This window comes from Mastigoproctus giganteus, chromosome 5 (genome assembly GCF_048544385.1).
Source record: "Mastigoproctus giganteus isolate SK-2022 chromosome 5, ASM4854438v1, whole genome shotgun sequence".
NCBI lineage: Eukaryota > Metazoa > Arthropoda > Arachnida > Uropygi > Thelyphonidae > Mastigoproctus > Mastigoproctus giganteus.
The window spans coordinates 6,041,648-6,064,660 of NC_143579.1; the positions used below are offsets into that span (position 1 = coordinate 6,041,648).

General features: G+C 37.9%; 1 protein-coding gene across 1 annotated transcript in view; it reads left to right on the top strand.

The window, feature by feature from the left end:
• The window catches only part of LOC150085142 (uncharacterized), a 67,080-nt gene that overhangs the window by 22,171 nt on the left and 21,896 nt on the right, over positions 1–23,013 (top strand). The window contains exons 2-4 of the mRNA XM_090373845.1: positions 18,095–18,362; positions 19,177–19,323; positions 22,664–22,740. Coding sequence (XP_090229971.1) covers positions 18,095–18,362; positions 19,177–19,323; positions 22,664–22,740 — 492 coding nt within the window. The remainder of the gene's footprint in view (positions 1–18,094; positions 18,363–19,176; positions 19,324–22,663; positions 22,741–23,013) is intronic.

Sequence of the window (23,013 nt, forward strand, 5' to 3'; positions counted from 1 at the left end):
TTGTAGAGGTCACTCTTCGTTCTGCTCGCACCACTCCTTCACAATCCCTGTACTTGTCAGGGACTCTCCCTAAAAGAAATGTAATGTTTATTTACTGAAACCAATTATTAAAGCAGAACAAGGACAGGGCGTCTGAATGCCTGCTTACAAAAAATAATATTTCAGCGATTAACTATCCCAAAACGATTCAAAATTACACATAACATCCAAAATTATACAATGTTTTTCTGTAAATGGGAAAATATTCTTAAGTCCAAATGTGTTAAGTAAAAATGAGATGACCTTTTTGATTAATTTGAATTGAAAACTCACACCAGGAACGAAAGGTTTCAATGGGTGATAGCGAAATTATAGTGAATTCCACTTTTAAAAACCAGGAACCGCACATTCATATCAAGAAATAATGGCATTAAAAGTAATTATAATTAATTTCTGATGTTCTCCTTCCCAAACATATACAGCTTTAACAAATTTCACTAAACTCTCCAGCCCTAAGAAATCCCCAGGACATTCTATGACAGAGAACAGCAACCTTTAGTGGTGCTGCTGGAAGCTCTCACGCCACAGTGAACCGTTGGGTGGTGAGCTGACTTTTGTGTGATACAAAAATAAATATTTTTATAGAACATCAAATAAAGATCATTTATTTATTTATGCATGACAAAATATTAATAGAAGCTTGAGCTCTACAGTAATTGAGTGGCAATGGCACATTGCGTACGGTATATTGAAATTATTTATAATTGTTAAATTGTAATTAATTAAATATACTTAAGTATATTTGCATTTTCAAACGAGGAGTCAGATATTAAAACATTCTGAGATGTTTATCTAATAATATAATTGAACAAGCTGTACAGGCCATTATTAACGGCAATTAACAGCTCAAAATAATTAATAGGTGCTCTAGTCTCCCCTAATTATCTTCTAGAGATTTAATTTAGGATCGGGGAGAAAATTTTTAATAAATCCCTACCACTAAACATGGTTCAGCCTACATTTAAAAGTAACGTCCAAAAACAAACAAAAATGGTAATTTTTTTTGTTTATTTTTTAATGGAAGAAAACTGGTCTTCCAACTGATCTAGTTTAAAAGCGAAAGAGTGTCTTCCATTCGGGGGAAAGATAAGCACATTATGAGATTGTGTCAGCAAAACAGACAAGCCAGTTATAATGTACACAGTGCGTTACAATTCGAGTATATTAGCAAATAATTTCAAAAAATAATAATAATAAAATCGTTTCCCTGCATCCACCATATTGCTTATTCATTCTTATAAGGAAGCCCCGGCAACAAACATAATAGAACAAATTCTTTAATATCAGGCACCTCTTGAGGATTGAGAAGTGCCAGATTTTAGCGTATGACCTAGTGGTTAAGCAGTTTTAGAGAGCCCATTTCAACAAATATCAAACCCAAACAACTGAACTTATTTACAAAACATTTACAGTGACTATCTTGTTCTTTCTATGTTTTTGCAGCCATCAGGATTTAAGCTGTATGGATAATGCAGTGAGCTTAATTCTCGAGACAGGGAGAACTCACTGCTGTAACGAGTTATCCTGGTATTACCTACTTTCAACAGACAGTTTTAGCTGTTACACGCAGACACCTTCGTGCGCGTGTTGCCACTAGAGATCACCTGCTATATGACGAGATACACTCAGTCGTGAAACAGGCTGTCATATCGGTTTCATCTTTTTAAACAAATGGCCAATTAACCTTTTAGTGAGGATATTTGAAAGTAGTGCAACACCAGGGCAACTCGTTGCAAGGATAAGTTTGTTCTACTATGTGCACTGCATTGTGTACGCAGTTAATCTTACTGGCTGTGGAAGCAAATTAAAGGTCAAGGTAGTCCTGCAAGTGTCTTATAAAGACAGAAATGTGACCCATTTTGCATTGATTCTTAAAGACAAATGCAATGGTTTATACAAATGCAAAAAAATAAAAAATAAAATAATATATATATATATATTTTTTTTTTTTTTTCTTGTGCCGCATTTTAAAGAATTCCGGATTGTGAAGTGTCAGATTTATCTATCCAGTGCGTCAGCTACAATATAAGAATATGGAGAATTTTAGCTACTCGAATGGGCTATTTACAAGAGCAAACCATCTTCCACAGTGCAGAACAACATACATACATACATATATTAACAGCTATGCGTGCTTCCAGGACTGAGATTCATATGCAGCGCCTCCATAGCCAGGTGGGCAGGAGCAGCAGTGCATAGCACACGCTTCTTGATTAGACCGGGGTCCGAGCCCGTGCCCACCAAATACGGAGGATGCTGAAAGGTCAGGGAATGACCACCGCATATCCCCGGAGCAATATGGCCTTAGTTGCTAATGCTCCTAAAAACCAAATAACAAACAAACAAACAGATCCATATGCACAGTGCAGAACAAGAGCAAAGACTGAAACCCTACAGATACAATGGCTATCAACACAAAAAAAAAAAAAAACGAAACTATTATATTAAGCCGCCCGACTAATTAAATTCATATACCGTGCTGTGTGTCTTGTGTCTGTTAATTGAGTGTGTTCTATGGTCGATCTGTCTGTTTTGCTGGACGAAAAACCCCAATTTCTGGGGGTAAAATCTTGCTATCTACGCCTGAGACCGACTAACTTAGCCATGGAGTGAAAAAAAGCACATTAAAATTCCTCGCGTCATCAACAGGATTCGAACCCGGGCCTTTTCTACCAGATGTGGGGAGGACGGTGATGGACGATACCACTGTGCTACCGCGCAGACCGCTTATCAACACATGCAAGCTACAGGGGCGGACAAAAAAACTGCATCACCTTAAAAAAAGTAACATTTGTAACGAAACGTACAAGATATTGTTTTATTACAGTCATTTTGTTTGTCGCAAAGGCAAATCAAAAGGTATTACATCAGATAACGCTTCTATGGCATCAGACAGTAACTGCAAGGTATTGCATCAGCCGTTTCTATAAATACGGCACTGGAAGGGTATACACGCTCATTAATATCTTGTTTTGCGCAGGTGTAAGCATGGCTTCATATGTCCAGTTGAAACCAAGAAAAAAAAAAGTGTGTAGCTGTTGCTTTGCTCTGCCCCAGGAAGGACTTTCTACGCGTGCGATCCCTGATAAAATAGGCTGCCACCAGTCAACTGTATGCTGTTGACTGGTCTGGTGCTGAAATCAAAGCGTGAAACCGGTGATGTGAAGAGAAGAACTGGATCAGGCAGTAAGATATTACTACGCCTTCCCAAGATCGATATTTGAAACGGCTATGCCTTCGTAATCGCCATGCTAATGCTCCTGATCTAAATTTGGAATTTGAGATGGTGTTGAAACAAGTGCACGAACTATCCAAAGACGGAATGTGGTCTGCATGCTTATCGGTCCAAGAAGAAGCCTTCGTTGACCCAACAAATGAGGAAGAAGCTACTTGCTTGGGCTAAAACGCATGTTTCATGGACAAAAGAGCAATGGGACATCGTCTTCTTTTCTGACGAATCGAGATTCAACCTGCATGGCTTGGATGGGAAGCGTACGTCAGAAGAGGAAAATCGGAGAAATGCCATCCTGACTGCATAACACCGACTGTAAAGTCCCTCGCCCATCGGTCAGATGGTCTGGGGATGCATAAAAAGCAAAGGGATGGGGCGAATCAAGTTTATTAACGGAACGGTGAATGCAGAAACCATTTCGAACATTTCTGCAATCCACAATGCAGCGCAAAACACATCATTTTCAAAATTCACAAGTGATGAATTTTTTTTTTGTCCGCCACTATAGTCGTTATAGTGAAGCTACTTCATCTAGCCAAATTTCCACACCTACCTTCTGGGATATGTGTTTATCCCCAGGGGCTCACATCTGGTGAGTATGGGCTTGGCAAACCCAGGGTCCTGAGCTGGATATCATCATTCTTCTCTTTCTTGGTGATTATGTTCTACATTCTCTCTCTCTCTCACTCACTCACTCACTCACTCAGGGTAACTCGGGAATTTTTTTTGTTTTGGTTGGTGCAGCATAAGCCTCAGGCTTCCTTGAACCATATGGCTAATAATAATAATAATAATAATAATATGTGTTACTGGAGAGTCTCGCCACCAGCTCTTAGGGCAACTCCTAAGCTATGCTCCCCTAAAACTCTACGCCACCTTAGATCGTTTTCTGCCACCTTGGATGCCGCCACTTCTCCAAGAGCTGGACAAGTGGAAGCATGGAAATGCATCCGTAATCACGTTTCCCTTGAACGGGGTTCTTCTTAACGCTAGTTACCACCAGTTCTGCCGATGTAATCGATGAGATTTTTCTTAGCTTGCACAACATTACCATTTGTGTGCCTTCATGAAGATAAAACATCACTGACCAACTCGATTCAAGGCTGTAATTATGACTGAGTTTCATATTACTTAGTCAGTCAAGTTAATTTGCTTCTTATGTTAAGTTGTGCTACGTAAATATTTTTCAATTTTTCATATTCTACACGCAGCGCTAGACAGAGAACAATATCAAAACGAAGTCGCAAACGCCATTCGGCAGCATTAAAGAAGAAGAAGATTTTTCATATACAGTAATATATTTCTATAGTTACTGTACATATATTCTTTTATTTATTTCATATCAAATTGTTCTCTTTTTAATTCGCGGTGTGAATTCCTTTACCTTGGACTCTACCCTACTAATTCATCTGTCATTCCTTTTAAAACTCCTGGACTTTTGGCAGTGAAGGGTCACAATGCTAAATACTGTACCTATTATATTTTGTTCACATTTCTAGAAATAAAGGATTCTAATTAATTAAAAAAAAAGAAGTAATAATTGCTGGATTTGTATCGGTCCAAATTTAATTCGATTTAGGAAAGCTCTACAAATCTCTCAAAATGAGCCAAATATAAAATTTTATGAAAATGCAACTACTAGGAGTCGAGTTAGATGAGAACGGACGGACATGATGTAAACAATAAGCATATATTGCACTCTGGTGTTCAAAGAAAGTGCATCACCCCTTAAAATTATAATTGTCGTCTGAATAATGTAAGTATATGGCAATATTTCTTACAGATTGCATTAGATAAGATTGACACGAGTAGGTGATGACATAATATTGCATCAGCTGTTACTTTCGGCTATATAAGCACGCTCTGCAAGAGTTGCAGTCATTCCTTGCTTGTGTCAGGATGGAGAGTTACGTGCAGTTGACGCCACGAAGAAAGAGTGCTATCGTTGCTTTACGTGAGGAAGGATGCTCTTCCCGTCATATTGCTTATAGAGTGTGTTGTAATCAGTCGACAGTGAGTAGATTTCTTTCCAAACTCAAAAAGAACGTCACAAAGACTGGGTGGAAAAGGCCAGGGTTCGAATCCCATCGATGACGCGAGGTACTTTAACGGGCTTTTTTCACTCCGTGGCTGAGTTAGTCGGTCTCAGATGTAGATAGCAAGTTTTTTTTCCCAGAAACTGCGTTTTTTTTCGTCCAGCAAAACAGGCAAATCGACCAGAGAACACACGCAATACACATGGGCATATGTAAGAAATTACCGGGTGACCCTAAAATAATAGTTTTTTTTTTTTTTTTTTTTTCTGCAGATAAAGAGTTATAGGCTTCATCATCATCATCATCATCATCAGCCATTTTCAATCCACTGCAGGATGAAGGCCTCTCCAGCAACTTTCCAGTTCCTTCTGTTTTGAGCACTGGCCATCCATTTACTACTCAAAAACTCATGAATTTCATCTATCCATCTCCGCCTTTGTCTTCCAGGTTTTCTTCTAGCTCCTCTTGGGTACCATTCTGTTATTTTCTTAGTCCATCTGTCATCATGTCTTCGAGCTATGTGTCCTGCCCAAGACCATTTTAGTTCTTTAGTTTTGATAAGAATGTGCTTTACTTGAGTTTGCTGCCTAATCCATGTGTTTCTCTTCTTATCTAACAGTCTGATTCCCAATATAATTCGTTCCATTCTGAGCTGTGTAGTTCTTAGCTTCTCTTCCATTCTTTTGGTGAGTGCCCAAGTTTCACTTCCATAAGTCATGGTGGGGAGTATACATTGATTCATTATTTTACGTTTCAGACAAACTGGGATATTGCTCTTCAGTATGTGACTATATTTCCTGAATGCTATCCATCCAAAATTTATTCTTCTCTTGACTTCCAGCCATTTATCATTATTACAGCTAATAACTTGTCCCAGATAAGTATATGACTCCACCTTTTCAATTACTGCTCTTTCAATCATTATTTCCCTTTCCGTGGCATACTTGTTCATCATTACTTTTGTTTTAGCCATATTCATCTTTAGTCCAAAATCCTTACTAACTGTGCATAACTGATTAAGATTTTCCTCTAATTCGTTGGGATCGTGGCTTATGACCACAATGTCATCTGCAAATCGTAAATGGTTTAGGTACTCTCCGTTCACATTGACTCCTTTCTGCGACCAGTCTAATCTTTTGAAAGCTTCCTCAAGGGCAGCAGTAAACAGCTTCGGAGATATTGTGTCTCCTTGTCGAACTCCTTTCTCGATTTTAAATTTGCTACTGTCTTTGTCTAGTCTAATAAAGGATGTAGCACTCTCATATATTTTCTTCAAAATCATAACATATGGAGTATCTATGCCTTGTCTTTCCAGTGCCCGAAACATTGCCTTATGCTATATGGAGTCAAATGCCTTTTCATAATCCACAAATGCCAGGCATAATGGTGTTTTATATTCATTTGCTTTCTCCATTAGCTGTGATATTACGTGAAGGTGATCCATAGTTGAGAATCCTGTCCTAAAGCCAGCTTGCTCTTTCGGTTGATTCTCATCAAGTATTCTTTCTAATCTGTTAGTAATGACCCTTGTGAACAACTTGTAGATATGGGATAACAAGATAATTGGTCTATAATTTCCAATTTCTGATTTATCTCCTTTCTTATGAAGCAAAACTATGATTGCATTATTCCACTGCTTAGGCATCACACCTTTTCTAATGCACTTTGTGAAGAGCCTTGCCAGTTTTTGTGTTATGTCTCTTCCTCCCGATTTTAACAAATCTACAGTAACTTCATCTTCCCCCGGGGCTTTCCGATTCTTCATTTTCTTCAATGCATGTTCTACCTCATCAGGAAGAATATCGGGTATGTCGTATGTGTTGCTACTTTGCAATCCATCTTCCCCACTGCTGGTATCATTGCCTCGCTCATTGTATAATTCTCTATAGTAGTCTTCTGCTATTTGAATTATGCCTTCTCTGCTGTTTATAAGTACACCATTGCTATTCTTCAGTTTCAGTATCATTTGTCTTTCTGTATTACTGCTCATGGCTGCTGATTTAAATCCTTTGTTTTCCCTTAATGCTTGTTCTATTTTTCTTGTGTTAAATCTTCTTATGTCCTCTCTGAGTCTCTTTCTAATGGCTTTGCATAACTCAATATACTCAATTTTCTCCCTGTCAGTGTTTATCTTGCTCTTCATTTGTCGTCTTTGGTTCATCATGACAAGTGTTTCTTGACTAATTTTTTCTTCTTTGGATTTCTGTTTCCCTATAGGTTTCTTGGGCTTTATCACTTTCAGAAAGTTGTAATATTCCTCGTCGATATCTTGGTCCTGAGCAGTCTGCAGAAGCTCAAACTTGTTCTTAAGTTCCAGTACATACTGTTTTTTCTCCTCCTCTGTTATTTCAAAGACCTTTGTATTTTTTACTCGAGTCAGTTTTTTCCTTTCCTTTCCTACATCTATATCAAGTGTACATCTTACCATTCTGTGATCACTTCCAACATTTACCTTATTCAGGACGGTAACATCATTCACAATATATCTTCTGTTAGTGAGGATGAAGTTGATTTCATTAGTTGTTAATCCATTTGGACTCTTCCATGTCCACTTTCTGTTCACCCTTTTCTTGTAAAAAGTGTTCATTACTGACATTCCTTGAGATTCTGCAAATTCCACAAGTCTTTCACCTCTTTTATTTCTTTCACCAATTCCAAAATTTCCTATAGTTCCTCTTTCTGCGCTGTTTTGCCTTTTTCCAACCTTAGCATTGAAGTCCCCCATAATAATAGTGTAGTGGGTTTTCTGCTCATCTAGAAGACTCTCAATTTCAGTGTACATTTTTTCAACCTCTTCATCATCATGGCTCGATGTTGGTGCATAAATCATTATAATCTTTAGCTTGTACCTCTTAGAAATCTTGAGTATTAGTCTTGACACCCTTGGTGATGTACTTTTGAATTCCAAAATGTTGTTTTTAAAATCTTTATGGACCAGAAACCCAACTCCACCTTCACTCCTTTCACTGTTTCCATTGGTGTACAGCAGATTTCCACTTGATAAACTTATAAGTGATTAATTTCTTCTTCTTGTTTCAGCCAAACCGATGCTAAGTTAGCGTCAGGTTGTCTGCTAATTGGAGGTAGTTTGTTTGTGCCTTTTGCTTTTTCAGGGCATGGCGGGCTACCGGTGTCCATATCATCTGCTGCCTAAATCTCAAGAACGGGACTATCTTCGTGTGTTTTTTCAATATCCATAGTATCGGTACTGGATTTTTGTTTATCTTCCCTTCCAGAGCTTCTTTTTTTACCCTGTTGGTTGTCGTACTGTATTTTATCTGTGGTACTGTATTTTAACAGTAAAAAGACATCCAGTTTTATTCCGAGTCCACGTTTTCGGATGGCACAAGGATGTTTTGGAAGGACGCAAAGCCATTTAAGATGAACCACATGCAGGGAAAACCGAAAACTGTCTCAGCAACAACACAGGAGAATGTAGAGAGGTAAGGACTCTGATTGTGTCTGATCAACGGTTGACCATGAGATTCATGGCAGGTCAGCTAAATATAAGTCACCGAGTCGTCCATGGCATTTTAACAGAGCATTTGGGAGAAAATAGTGCCAAAAAACTGACTGAACAACAGAAGCAAAATCGGAAGAGCAGTTGTCTCGACCTTCTTAATCGTGTTGAAATTGATCCAGAGTTCTTTCGGCTGTTGTTATAGGGTTTTAGGTACCTCATCAACTTAGGCCATATTGCGCCGTATATAATATGGCTGTAAATTGTTTTGTGGTCGATTTGCTGTTTTCTGGAAGAAAAAAAAACCCCAAAGTTTCCGGGAGAAAAACTGTCCTACCCTCGCCTAAGACCAACTAACTCAGCCACGTTGAGGCCCATAAAAATTCCTCGCTTCCTTGACGAGATTCGAACTCGGGTCTTTTCCACCTGTTGTGGGTAGAACAGTGATCGCATCATGGGCGAGTTCCTTCAGCGAGTGATTAATAGGTGAAGAAACGAATTTTTCGGTACAATCCAGAAACAGCAAGAACAGCACACCACAAATTTGCCATGCCCAAAGAAAGCATGAATGAGCAAATCCAGAATCAAATCGACGTTCATCTGTTTTTCTGATCAGCATGGAGTGGTGCACAAAAAGTTCTTACCTAAAAGTAAAACCGTCAACCAACCTTTCTACTGAGAAGTGCTTGAACGGCTATGAAACAAGGAAAAGGGTTCTGCATTATGGACCTGAAAAGGCCAAAAATTGGATTTTGCATTATGATATATACTGCGCGATGTCAGTTACAGAATTTTTAACCTCCAAAAATTCTGTAAGAGACATCGAGTACTACCGCAGCCACCGTGTTTCTCGGATCTGTCGCGAATTTTTTTCTTTTATTCCAGATTTTTTCCCACAAGGATATCTTGAAAGGGACATCATTTTGGATGATCGACAATATCCAGAGCGCCGCAAGCGATGTACTGAAGGACCACCTTACAGAATAAAACTTCCAGCACTCTTTGAGGGATGGAAGGAACACTGGCGGCGAGCGCTGTGTAGCTTAGCTTCCCAAGGGAGCTAAGCTTCTCAAAAATGCAAAAATTTGAAGGAGAGAACTTTCAATTGTAGTCAATTTTACGATTTTTTTTATAAAATCAGTCTCATTAATTTTGTGACAGACCTCTTTAGGTAGAATTTCATCTTAAGTATCCATCTTCTGCGTCGGATGGCAAATTTGATGTTTTAAAAGTAACGGTGATTGTCCGAATAGGATTCCATCTTAAGGATTTCATTCTATTTACCCTTTTAGAGAAGTTCTGGTATGTGGAGTAACCTTTATAGGAATTCCAATAGAGTAAACAAATAAATATATTCGCCGAACATCAATAATTTTAACTGCATTTCCATGCTCAATCATCTCAACTATATTTGCTAGTCTTCGATTATTTTTGGAGGACCAGCCACATTTTCGAGGCATTATGGAATTAAAAATATTTGAATGGGAGCTAACTCAATGAACGATCTGTTAAAGAGTGCAGTAAAGGAAAAAGAGGAACAGGTCTTTCCTTCTTCTTTCTGCCTCTTTGCAATAGATACACTTAGTTCATCTCTGTTCAATGTGTGAGAGTGATTTTCTTCTCCCAGGCTTTCGGCCCAGCCACGGGGAAGGAAAAGCAGTGCCGCTAGGTGACCAAGCTGTTGAGAAGGTTGGTTGGTTAATAATAAATATACCAAAAAAGAAGAAAGGTGGATTTCCTTTCTGGGTCCTTTCTTGTAGCTTTTCAAGTAAAGACATACTTTAATTCATCTGAAAGACAATAGAACTTTAGTCTCCAATGAAAAAGCACTATATAGGTCGTACACAAGACTTGGCTACGAATATGCTTGACACCTGGGGCCAATATGTAAGTAACCTTGGAGACAAATAATAATTATTAAAAACATCTTAACATTTGCACAGCTTCTAAATGGAAGAGTGGATACATCGAAAGTAGAAAAACGGATACTGAGACCAAGAGCGAAGCAATGATACGTATGTTACTGGCAGAGGACAATTCGAAAGTGCAATCACTCCGACAACCTACAAAATACTCTTCCCAGCGAACACAATAATGTTGTTCAGTACCTTAACATTGATCCTGAAAAACTCCACACAAGCAAAGCACACGGGAAAGAAATCTTCAAAAATATATATTTTTACAGAAACAAAACGAAGACATTGCCAATTCAGAGACAGTAAGAGGAGATTATAATTTTTTTAAAGATTATTCTTTATTTTTCCTTTTAAGATTATTATAATTTTATTACAATCTTTATTTTATTCACAATTAATCTATATCTATTTTAATATTAAATTATAATCTCTATTTGTTAAAAACTACAGTTTCGTTTGAACCTAAGCCTCAGTGTGTCGGTAAATTACGTGTATCGTGTGGTCGATTTGCCTGTTTGCTGGACGCAAAACTAAAGTTTCCGGGAGAAAAAACTGTTCCCTTGACTGATACCGACTAACTCAGCCATGTAGTGAAAAAAGCTATAAAAATTCCTCAGCAGCGACGGAATTCGAACCCATGCCTTTTCCACCCAGTGTGGAAGGTCCTCCCGTGCTACTTACTACACGGGAGGACTCTTCAGTATGTAAAACCACCCCTAGTTAAAAATGGATGTCTCTCAGAATAATAAACAGATGAAATAATAATAATACACAGCAAAATGTTCATTGGTGGCAGTCCATTTTTGTGAGTTTTAATGTTATTTGTTTATCTGACATGTACGCCGTGGGGGGGATAAATTTGAGACAATTCATTTTCTCTAAATTCCAATTGACCATTATAGACCCGTTGTCAAAATCATCTCAACAGTGAAACTGATTTTGAACCTTTCTCCTTTCAACCAATTCATTATTCATGACTCGATTGAAAGGAGTCAGTATAGAATTACACTATTGACAAATTTACAATAAAAGGGAATTTAAGTTCGACTCCACTAAAAAGGTTGCAAGCATGTTTCCTGCTAACACGTTTGGAAGCAGTCAACGACCCCAATATTGATCTAGAACAGTTTGTGCACATGTACAAAATATAAACCGTAATGAAAAAGTGTTAAATGAAACCTAAAGCGTCTGAAAAACCTATAAAGTCTCCTTTGTCATGTTCCCAATGTAAATCACCATCATTCTTATTCGTTGCGTTGCTTGTAATATTTGTGTGGGCTTACGGTTTACGCACATCCGATTACAAACTCGATCTTACAAACATTTTTGACAACGGAATCGAGACATGAGTTCGCACCTTGCGAACTCATATCTCGATCTTCCGAACTTTTCCGTGACTCAATAGAGCATTATCTTTTTATTTTTTGGTAATATGATGAAAGGGAAAGCTATCCAGAATATTTCCTGTTAGATAAAAGTGCTTTCTGTTCACAATATTTTAATTCAATGCCCTAGGAAACCCGATTGCTGTTCTTTTCGAAATTACTTCACGTTTCCAGTCAGTAATTAAAGAGCTTTTTCATTATTTTAATCCATCTGGTCGAAAGAGTAATTACTTAAATTCGCTCAAGAATTCTAATCAAGCCGCGCGACAGATAAAAGGTTAAAGGATTGGACAATTATTATAAAAACTAGGCAAAATGATAGAATAAAATAAAGAAAATAAAGAATTTTTCCCGCGGTATTTGCCCATTCCTTCAAATTCAAGGGATCTCTTAAACCTTTACTCCTACTTATGGGTATATTACATTGCAATCTGACTTGCAGAAGGGTAGGAGGGCTGTTAGATTAACCAATCATTGTTAATTTGCTTAGAAAAAATGTTCATAAATATGGCTATTCGAATGCAATCCACGGTAATAAAAATCTCGCAATAAAGATTATTTTTAAATCTTATTGTTAAGTTAAAATTTTCAAATTTTGTTGTTAAGACATGATATGTCTTGAATAAATCACACGGTTATCCCAGTTATCATGCATATTTAAGAACGAACATTTTATATTTTTTGGAACGCATCCTCTCGTTATACCATTATATTTATGGAAAACTCGCTCCCGATTTATGATTTTCGCTTTAAACTACTTTTCAAGGAACGTATGGGTTTGTAAATCGGGAGGTTACTCCATTTTACGGTTTTCTATTCATGTACGTTTGCTTATATTCAACCACCGTTGTCGTCTATTTTATATAGTAGTCGTTCTAGAAGGTTACAAGAGATACCTAAATATACCTGTGACAATTGATCATTAATTCTTTTATAACGAATATTAGCAGAGGTAAAGCGATAAAATGAAATCAAAGAGTATCCTTATCGGATACTCTAATGCCTAATGCATATTTCACTTCTTATCGAAGAAAAACGAGTTCAGACTTGAATTCCTGCATACCTTGAACAGGATAGCGACAGTGCTACAATCTGAAGTTATCAATCTCACGCTGAAAAAACAAGAATATTTTTAATTACATCTGATTCAATGAAACAAGGCAGTTATTCAAATATTCATCTTCGGATTCAAATAACATCGCTGCTGGACCTCTTTTACTTTTCTTGTCTCTTTTTTTTATTTCTACAGGAGGGGGTCGTACAATTACAGTGTCTCTGTGTGTGTTTCAGGTGGTAATTAGCGGTGATTTATACAACCCTCTGACAGATGTTTGGGAACTTTTTTTTGCTCCCACTGCCTTAATGACTGCGCGCACTTTAGTTAGTTGTTAAGTGAGGTGGCACTTTGCCACACACAGTCGCAACGTCGTTACAAGCACAGGGACAAGTTGCCTATTTGGATGCAGGACAGTTCGTAGTGTGTGTCTGTAATTACACAATTAGGGGCAGATAATAATTTAACTCTGCTCTGACATCTCTGTTGCCATTGCATGAGCCAGCTACAATGATTAAAACTGTCTCTGATCGCTCGTTTTTTATTTCTGCCTTAACATTCCGGTCGGAGAAGTCGGGACAAAACTTTGACCTTTCCCTGTGCTTTGTTCTCACGTGTATCAACTTCTACTTATGAGGGCCACACAAATTTTGCTCCCGAAGCTCCGCCAACAAACTTTGCTATTGATATCTGACCAACCACGCGATCGCGAGGAAGTCGAAATACAAAAGAATGGGAACGTCGTGTGCACGGCGCCACCACAATTCTGGGTGTTCGCATTTTGTGGCCATCTGACCTCCCAAACGAAGAACCTGTGCCAGACCAGATGCCCTCACTGAGAGCAGCAGAAACTGGTGTTCTCTAAGCCGTATTTTTCCTCTTACACCGCCTTCTTATTAAATCCTGACAGCCTAATTAGATTAAGTTTGGATTTATTGGTGATCAGAACGCTGACCCAATTACCGCAGAGAACCGCGAAGCATCCCGTTCATTGGGAACAAAAAAGAGAAAGAAAAAACCAATGACAAAGCACTCATCGAACAACCAAGCTTTTTTTTCCACTTACGAACTCCATGTTAATTGACAATTATTGCTCTTGTCATATAGGAAGGGAAAAAACACCATAATTCCAGGAAGTCTGTTATTCACCATGGACCTTGAATTCAATAAACAAGTTTACCGTCACATTCGAATTGCACTGCAAAATCAGAAAGCTGTAATTCGTGTACTTATATGCTAAATCAGGAAATAAATGTACTGGACGGAAGTAGATACAGAGAGAGAGAGAGAGAGAGAGAGAGAGAGTGTGTGAGAGAGAGAGAGAGAGGGGTAATTTTACACGTTTGCTTTGTAGGAAGTCACTTTCTGAGCTGAACTTGATGACAGTCGCTGACGCGAAAATGGCAAGTTATATAGAAAAAAAGAGCATGGCATTTTGGGACATTTCTTCTTTATCAAGTTCATTAATTTACAATATAAGCATCTAAGTCTTGCATTATTCTGAAGAACATTAATCTGATTGCTGAATTACTGTTCTATGAACTACAGTTGATCATGCGAATGTATTGTTCTGTGAACACTGATTATGACACTATCAATTCTGGCCACAACATTTGATTTACTGCCAAAATCGAGTTTCGGTGGGTTGACGCTCACAAACTGTGTATCAGTTATGGTTTAACCTTTGTATTAGTTGTGTTTTAACCTTTTAATCCATTTCATTCTTTCGGAGTTACAAAACTGTCTTCATAAACTCCCTCTCCTGTCGTGGCCATTTGGCAAACCCTTGCAAGTCATATTTTAGTAGCAGCCATTTTGTTTCAAGATAGTAAACCGAAATAAAACCTTCGTTAGGATATCCTATGAGTGTCACGAGTACTTTAAACTACATTTAGATTACACAGCAGATGCAAAAGTTATTTCCAGGGACACGCCCACAACACACGATGACCTCATAAGCCCGCTTTCTTTCTGAAAAGTAGGTTAAGCAGAAGTCATTCATGAGGTAGGACACTCACCGGATAATAAAGAATATCGTCAATGGTATTGTTTTTGCTACTTATCCTTGCACAAAATAATGTAATTGGAATGAATATTTCAATTGCTAAGGAATATTTCTTTCTAAGAGATTGAATTCGTTTATTTTTATTGCGACTATGGTTATTGGTGTTTGTGTGTGGGTGAGGATCTATAACAGCGCGTATTCTCCTCGATATGTCGGGTGAAAACTCGACTTTCAGGGAAGATTAAACTCGACCATGTTCTGAAAATAGATAAAAGTTCCTTCTGTCAAGGCGGTATTCGGCCCAAGATCGCTTGCACATGCTGGAAAGGACAGTGATCTTGGTTATTCAAATCCATACCTAGTGTATGCTAATCTGCCTCGGGCAAAAAGGCGCTAATACTGATAAGCAATCATGAATAGCCTGAAGAGGAGCTCAAGCCTAGGACGTTCTCCCAGTTCACCCATGCATAAAGCTGGATCCATTCTCCATCGAGAACTTATAATGGAACTATAAACATAATATTTACAATTAGATCCAAACCTTGGAATCTTTTGAAAAACATAAATTATGAATATTTCGAAATTAAAAATTAGGAAATTGTGCTACTTCTAATTTTATCCTACCACGGAAACAATATTTAAAGGGCTGATATGATTCTGTGATAGGAACTGATGAGCTATTTTTGCAATGTTTATTTGTTCTGCGCGTTCTTCTCTTTTCTTCGTCTTCCCTCCGCTCACAATCTAGGCTGCTCTGTGTAAACTCATCGAGCAGCGTTGTCATAACACCGAGTTTCCAATGATTTTCCAATTTTGAAAGTCATTAACTTTCGAATTTAATGACTTCCAAAAGTCAGAAAATTTACTGTACAAGAGTCATATACTCACATTACGAAACCTCATCTTTAAGTTCCAGCAGCTTTGAAACCAAACTTTTTAATAACAGCGATTAACAAACAAGATCTTCTTCCTCAGGATCACTGTTATGATACAAGGACTTCAGAGTTTAATCCCAAAATTACTGATGATGAGGATAATTTGAGAACAATTTCTAATCTGCATAATACTCCACACACACAGGTACAACAAACGAGAGAACTACTCATCCCTACTCAACTCATTCGTTTAAGTGCAACGTAATAGCTAATGACCCATTTAAACAGCCACTTTAACTATTCATTCTCCGAACGTTTCACAATATTCTGCTACTGAAATAAAAATACTACTGGACAAACAGAAGGAAGCATTTTGCATCGATAGTGAAGCATAAGAAGGGTACCAGAAAATTCTAAATATCTATTATTCGTTTATTGATAACGACAAAGAAACAACTTTCTTTTCAAAATGTACAATAATAGCAGCAATATCATAAAGACGAAATAAATATCACTGTACAACGCAATGAGTATATAAAAGCACACAGTAATACATGGTACGTCCATTACAAATTGTTCTATAAAAACAAAATATACACAAAAGAGCAAACATTACCCACACAGTAATATCATCACTGGTGGAGTAACAACAGATAATTGGTTCCATCGCAAAAATAAATCATTGGCTATGGCTCGCTCGCTTTCAATGGCACCGGAAACCAAATTAAAAAAGAAAGAACCGAATATACCTTCCTCGACTTTGTGGCTCTTTTGACTCGGCTCTAATCTACATTTGCAATGGCACAGTTAGGCACGAGTCTCCTCGTAAGGTCATGGTAGACAAAATCCAGTAATAACAACAATAATAATAATAAATAAATGAATAAATAAAATAGATCAACTAAGAGATGATTACAAGAGGCCGGAGAAATGGGATTGAAGGATGAATTAATAATTTTGCAAAGTTCCGGATTATCCACGAGAGCTGCAACGACAGATCGTTTAGATACAATATACACAGGTGAGAGGCCAAAAGGAGTTAAAGGGATTAAAAGGAAATGAAGTCTCGCCTCTAAACAGATAAAGGTTTGGAGGTGAGCCTTCAATTTAACTGAATTCAGTTAAATAGAAACTTCTAGTGACTAAACATAGGTTTCACCGCTTCAAGCCTCCAATAAGCAAAGTGGTGGTACTACACCGGTTTGAGAGTTAGCTACTACCTAGTGTTAATATTGTACTAGTAAATATTAGTATTATATTACACTAATATTAGCAGTGGTACTAGTTAGTATTACTACTAGTAACTGTAGTATTATTCTCGAAACCGCGGCCCCACTTAACTTGACAACAGTCTGATTACTTTAAGTACACACACTTGAGTGATCGTATTTCCAGGCCGCGTAAGTGCTAAATACGGTGCTGTTCTCGTATTCTCTGTTTTGTGAACTCATCATTTTGATATTGGTGGAATATTTCTTTCTAAGAGATTGAATTCGCTTCTTTTTATTACGACCATGGTTATTGGTGTTTGTGTGAGGGGTCTATAACAGCGCGTATCCTCCTCAATATGTCGGGTGAAAAACTCGAACAGAGCCGCAAGTAATGCAGAGCAAGCGAGGCACTTGCCCCGGGCATATCCAAACCAGGGGCACAAAAGCATTGGATTTAAAAATATATCTATTTAGTAGTGAGTTTTATATCTAAACGCTGAGCTTTAGCCAGACTTGGCTTGATTTTCTTTCTTTCTTAAAAGAATTTGAATTGTGATGAGTGACGATCTAAAGAGATCAGTTTGCTGCGGCAATAAATATTAGGGGGAAGTTACCGAAAAACAGACCACACTGCAAGTTTATGAATGGGGAGGGAGTACGTGAGGTTGATTACCTTCATTATTGTGAGGCAGAAATTATACCTAAGGCTCTGAAGGGTGCCGCAGGCTTTAAACAAAAACTGTTCTCTCGGGTGGCCTAAGGGAAGCAATTTATCAGAAAGGTAAGTGCTTGACTAGAAGTAATAGTGGCAGTTAGTCTAGTGTGGCGATTTAAGTTTACCACAAAACCAATCTGTTCTCATTGCCTTCCTACTCTTGCAGACGGGTGTTCCCACCATTTAAAGTGCGAGTGTCAGGCCTGGACAAGACTGCGAAGTACGTGCTTCTCATGGACGTGGTGCCAGCGGATGATTTCAGGTACAAATTTCATAACAACAGGTGGGTGGTGTCTGGAAAAGCTGACTCCGAAATGCCGAAGAGGATGTACATTCATCCCGATTCCCCGTGTTCTGGAGAGCAATGGATGCAGAAAGTAATCTCCTTCCACAAGCTCAAGATCACCAACAACATCTGCAATAAACAGAACTTTGTAAGTATTTCCACGTTAAAAGTTTTATGCATGTAGAACTTTATGATGTGTATGTTTGTACAGTCTTGTTTAATAAATGTGTGTTCACGGATTCATCTGCATGATGTGTGGACTGAACCCCCCCCCCAAAAAAAACCTCTACTTCTTTCGATCAAAGAGGCCTTTAATAATTCTTCCAGTCCCCAACGGAATATGAACTCGCACCTAATTAATATTACTATTATAATGGGTAAATGATGCAAGAAAACTGAAATAAACAGAGAAATAGATAAGGAGAGTTCGGTAGAATATAAAAAATGGAAAGAGAGTAGAAGTACAGATAAAGAGAAATAGAGATGGACAGATAAGGTGGAAACAAAAACAGAGGTAGCTGGGGAGAGAGAGAGTGAAAAGAGAGAAAGAAATGGAAAACCAGAATGAGAGAGAAGCAGAAAGAAAGGAGTACACAGATAAGGAGAAAAAGAAGGGTATAAAGATAAGGAGAAAAAGGAACAGAGAAGTAGATGGGGGGGGGAGAGAGAGAGAGAGAGAGAGAGAGAGAGAGAGAGAGAGAGAGAGAGAGAGAGAGAGAGAGATACGGAAAGAAAAGAGAGAAATACAGTACAGAGAAATGGAAAAAAACCCAGAGACAGATAAGGAGAACCAGAATTAGAGAAGTAGATTGGATGGGGGAAGAGAGAGAATAAAATGATATACCGATATATCCGCTTAAAAAGAACTAAAATCAATAGCCAATCAAATATTATATGGACTTATTAGATTTGTTCAGGAAAGCATGTTTTATTCAATTTCATTCCAACTTTCATTTTTTCAGACTATTCTCAACTCGATGCACAAATACCAGCCAAGATTTCACCTGGTTCGAACCAACGACATCCTCAAGCTCCCGTACTGCACATTCCGCACATACGTCTTCAAGGAAACGCAGTTCATCGCAGTGACCGCCTACCAGAACCAAAAGGTACAAATTACTAATCGTAGGTTTAATAATAATAAAACGAGGCGAAATCTCGTTTTCAAAATCATCCTCTAATGTATTCTCTTTTCAAAATTAACTGATTTGTTCATTATCTTATATTAAAAAACAGCAAAAAAGTATCCCGCGTAATTTTAATGAAACTTGCTGAAAAAGAAACTTAATTACAAGATTTGATTTAAGTTTTCTTGGCGCATCAGCAACCAGGGCTAGAATGCGCCAAAACCAAGTCCCATAAAAGATGAGAGATAATAGGAAAAATTTCAGTGACCTAACTAATTAGGCCACTACGTCAAAATGTATAAAATACATAAATGTGTGAAAAGCTATAAAGTTTTATTTATATACAAAAAGAAAAGATTTGATTTTAAAAATCTAAAAATAGCTGACACATTGTCGTTGTCAGATAAAATCTGACTGAGGCTCATTCAGATGAGTAAAAAAAAAAGAAACACGTTCGTGTTTATGATGTGGACACTCGCATAAAATATGACTAATGTTTAAAAAGGTGTCATATTCCTCATACGTAGCAGAATCATTTGCCCTCAGCAAGAATGTATGTGTCAGATGGCTATGTCCTATGCGGAGGCGAGCAAGAACAACTTCATCCTTGCGGTTCCTGAGTAGACTAGACCGCCAGTGTTCAATTACAGGCTTTACCTGATACAACTTGTTCGTTCGTGACCTATCCATGCCACGGTTGTTGCCATTGGTACAGTAACTTTGAGTGTATTAAAGCCTGTAATCTGTATAAGGGACTAACAGGCTACCACTGTTCTGGGGTTGCAACATCTGCCAGTTCATTCCCCCTGATCCCAATATGGCTTGGAATTCACAGAAACCAATGTCGAATGAACATTCCGAAGGAGAATGTAACGTGTGCTGGATCCGAAACAAGAATAGATGAAGGTCATACTTCATTCCCCATAAAATCCTGTAGTATACTTGAAGAGAGTGTACCACCATACGCCTTTGGTAATTTGTGGGTTTTAATGTGATCCAAGGCCAACTCTACACATATAACTCAGCAGTGTACGAGTATATGCTGTAGTAGTAATTTTGCTAGTATGGAAAAGGAGGTGATTATTATCCCTTTGTATAAAGGCAATGGTCAGGCCACGCCTTCAGTACTGTGTACAGATCTGGAGGCCTCATTTTAGGAAAGATGTAGATTTGCTTGAGCGTGTACAGAGAAGGGGCAACAAGACTGGTGAGGGGAACGAAGGAGTCCTCTTACCAAGAGAGGGTTAAGTTCTACAAATTGCAGTGGCTGGAGACTAGGCACCTGGGAGGTGATCTGATCGGCCTTGAATGGGTTGAGCAGGCTCAATTCTGATGGGATTCTTCCACTTGCTCAGATTACGAACCTAAGGGGGCATAAATTCAGATTGAGGAAAGACAGTTGTAGAATATATGCGCGGAAATTTGCCTTTAGCCAGCGGGTGGTTAATTGCTGGAACAAACTTCTATCTGTCGTTGTGGAAGTTGATAGCTTAAATAAATTCAAGGAGGAGCTGGATAAACTCTTAGAGGGAATGGTTGTGTGAATTATTTATTTTTTTTTTTTGGCTGATACTACATAAGTTCATACGCTTGCTGTCTTGCATCACATGCCTCTATTACTATTACTGGTAATAAAGTCATGTGATGCAAGAAAGCCAGCGTATGAGCTTATCTAGCATCAGTCAAAAAAAAAAAAAAAAATTCACACATCCATCCCCTCTAAAAGTTTGTCCAGTTCCTCCTTGAATTTATTTAAGCCATCAGTGAAGACAAGCAAGTCAGAGTATTCGGCTCGATGGGTAGCATAAAGCTGTTGGTAGACAGAAGATGGGGTGATGGCCTTACTCCCATTTTTAATAGACAAGTCGCGTGATGGTATGGGAGCATACCATCACGCGAGATGGTATGGGAGCATTCCAGGGTGGAAGTAGTTGCTTGGTTGACTGAGCAACATTGTCTACTGTGATTTTAATCTTTCTGGGCAGCTCTTGGACATGGATACCAACGTTGGCAGTCTGATGGGTGTTATTGAGTTTTCGGTAAAACTCCATGGAGATCTTGGTTACAAGTCCATATTTGGACTAACAGTCAGAAACAAAGCAGTGATTGGCAGGTGTGACTCACTGCTTTCCCCGCCCATGTGTAACACGCCAAAAACATCGTAATACATCGAAGTCTAAATAAAGATAAAGAGAAATGGCAATACGGAATTAAAATAAGAGAAAATAATTACAAATTTTCAAAAATAACTACTTTTTTGCTTAAATCCCTCTCGAAATAGAGTAAAAACTTCACCGTTTTTAAACAAGGAATTCGTTTTCAGCTATAAAAACCCTAAGATTAACGATAGCGAAGGCATTCACAATAATCACCCAATAACATCTGGACGGTACAATATCTCTGTTTAAGACCACACCCACTGCATAGAGGCAACTTGTACCCAAGATCTAGAGTTTAACCGAGTTTTCTGAAGTGGACTCAAAAACGGACGTCCACGTAGGGTTGTCTGCCAGTGATTTCAATTTAAAAGTATATTTTAATGACAATTGCTTTCGTCGGAGTAATAGTGGTGACTAACCTGCTTCAACGTATAAACTCTGGACAGGAGAAGTTCTAAATGCTCCATTAGCAATGCGGATGGCTTGATGATGAACTGGGTCTAGCCATCGCAGTACGCTATTTCTAGCCGATGCACTTGGGACTCAATCTAATTTAGATCGGACAAGTGCACGATAAAGGCGGAGTAAAATGCAGCGGTCTGCTCCCTATTTAGAGAGCTTAAGAAGGGGCCCTTCTTAAGTTCTTTTTCAATTCATATTAATAAAATGAGTAGAATATTTAAATCTCCTAATCTTTAAGCCTAAAACTGGTAATACGAGTACATACACTTACGACTACACCCGCTGCTATTCTTCTTCCAACGTAATATCACTCTTTTTACTAAACCGAACAAAATGGAATTTTTATTATTTTGAAGAAACATTCCAATAAGTGATTCTATTATAAACATATTACAAAATTATGCAGTTTAGAAAGTTATTTGAGAACACAATGAAATCAATTTTTAAAAATATGCCATAAAATAACCAAAACAAATATACCGAACTAAATACGTACGCCCCCTACTGAGATCAACCAACAAATGCTCGAAAATAAATATTTATAGCATAAATAGTAATAATCAAAAAATATAATAAACCTTTTCGTCGAACCGAAAAAATATTAACATTTAAACATTTTCTTCTAATTTTTATTAGCTTTAATTTTCATAAAATATAACATTTGCTGAAAATAAATAAAAGCGATGTCTTTTATCTCGCAGATCACTCAACTCAAGATTAATTACAACCCGTTTGCTAAAGGCTTTCGTGAAACAGCCGCAGGAAAAAGAGAAAGGAAGTAAGTTTAATATTATCATAAAAATATACTTTTTGTGATAAATTTAATTATTGACACTGATATATTTAATGTATGCTACGCTGGGTGGCTTTCATTATCGACCAGCCAGTCACAAACAAAAAATAAATAGATAAAAAAATGCTGATGGATTTTTTTCTCCCTACGTAGCAGAGATAAAAAATATAATAAAATCAAATCAATGCTGCCTTTTGGGATCTGCCGACAATCGGCAATGAATTCTAGTTCACATTTTTTTTTTATGAAATTTTTGAA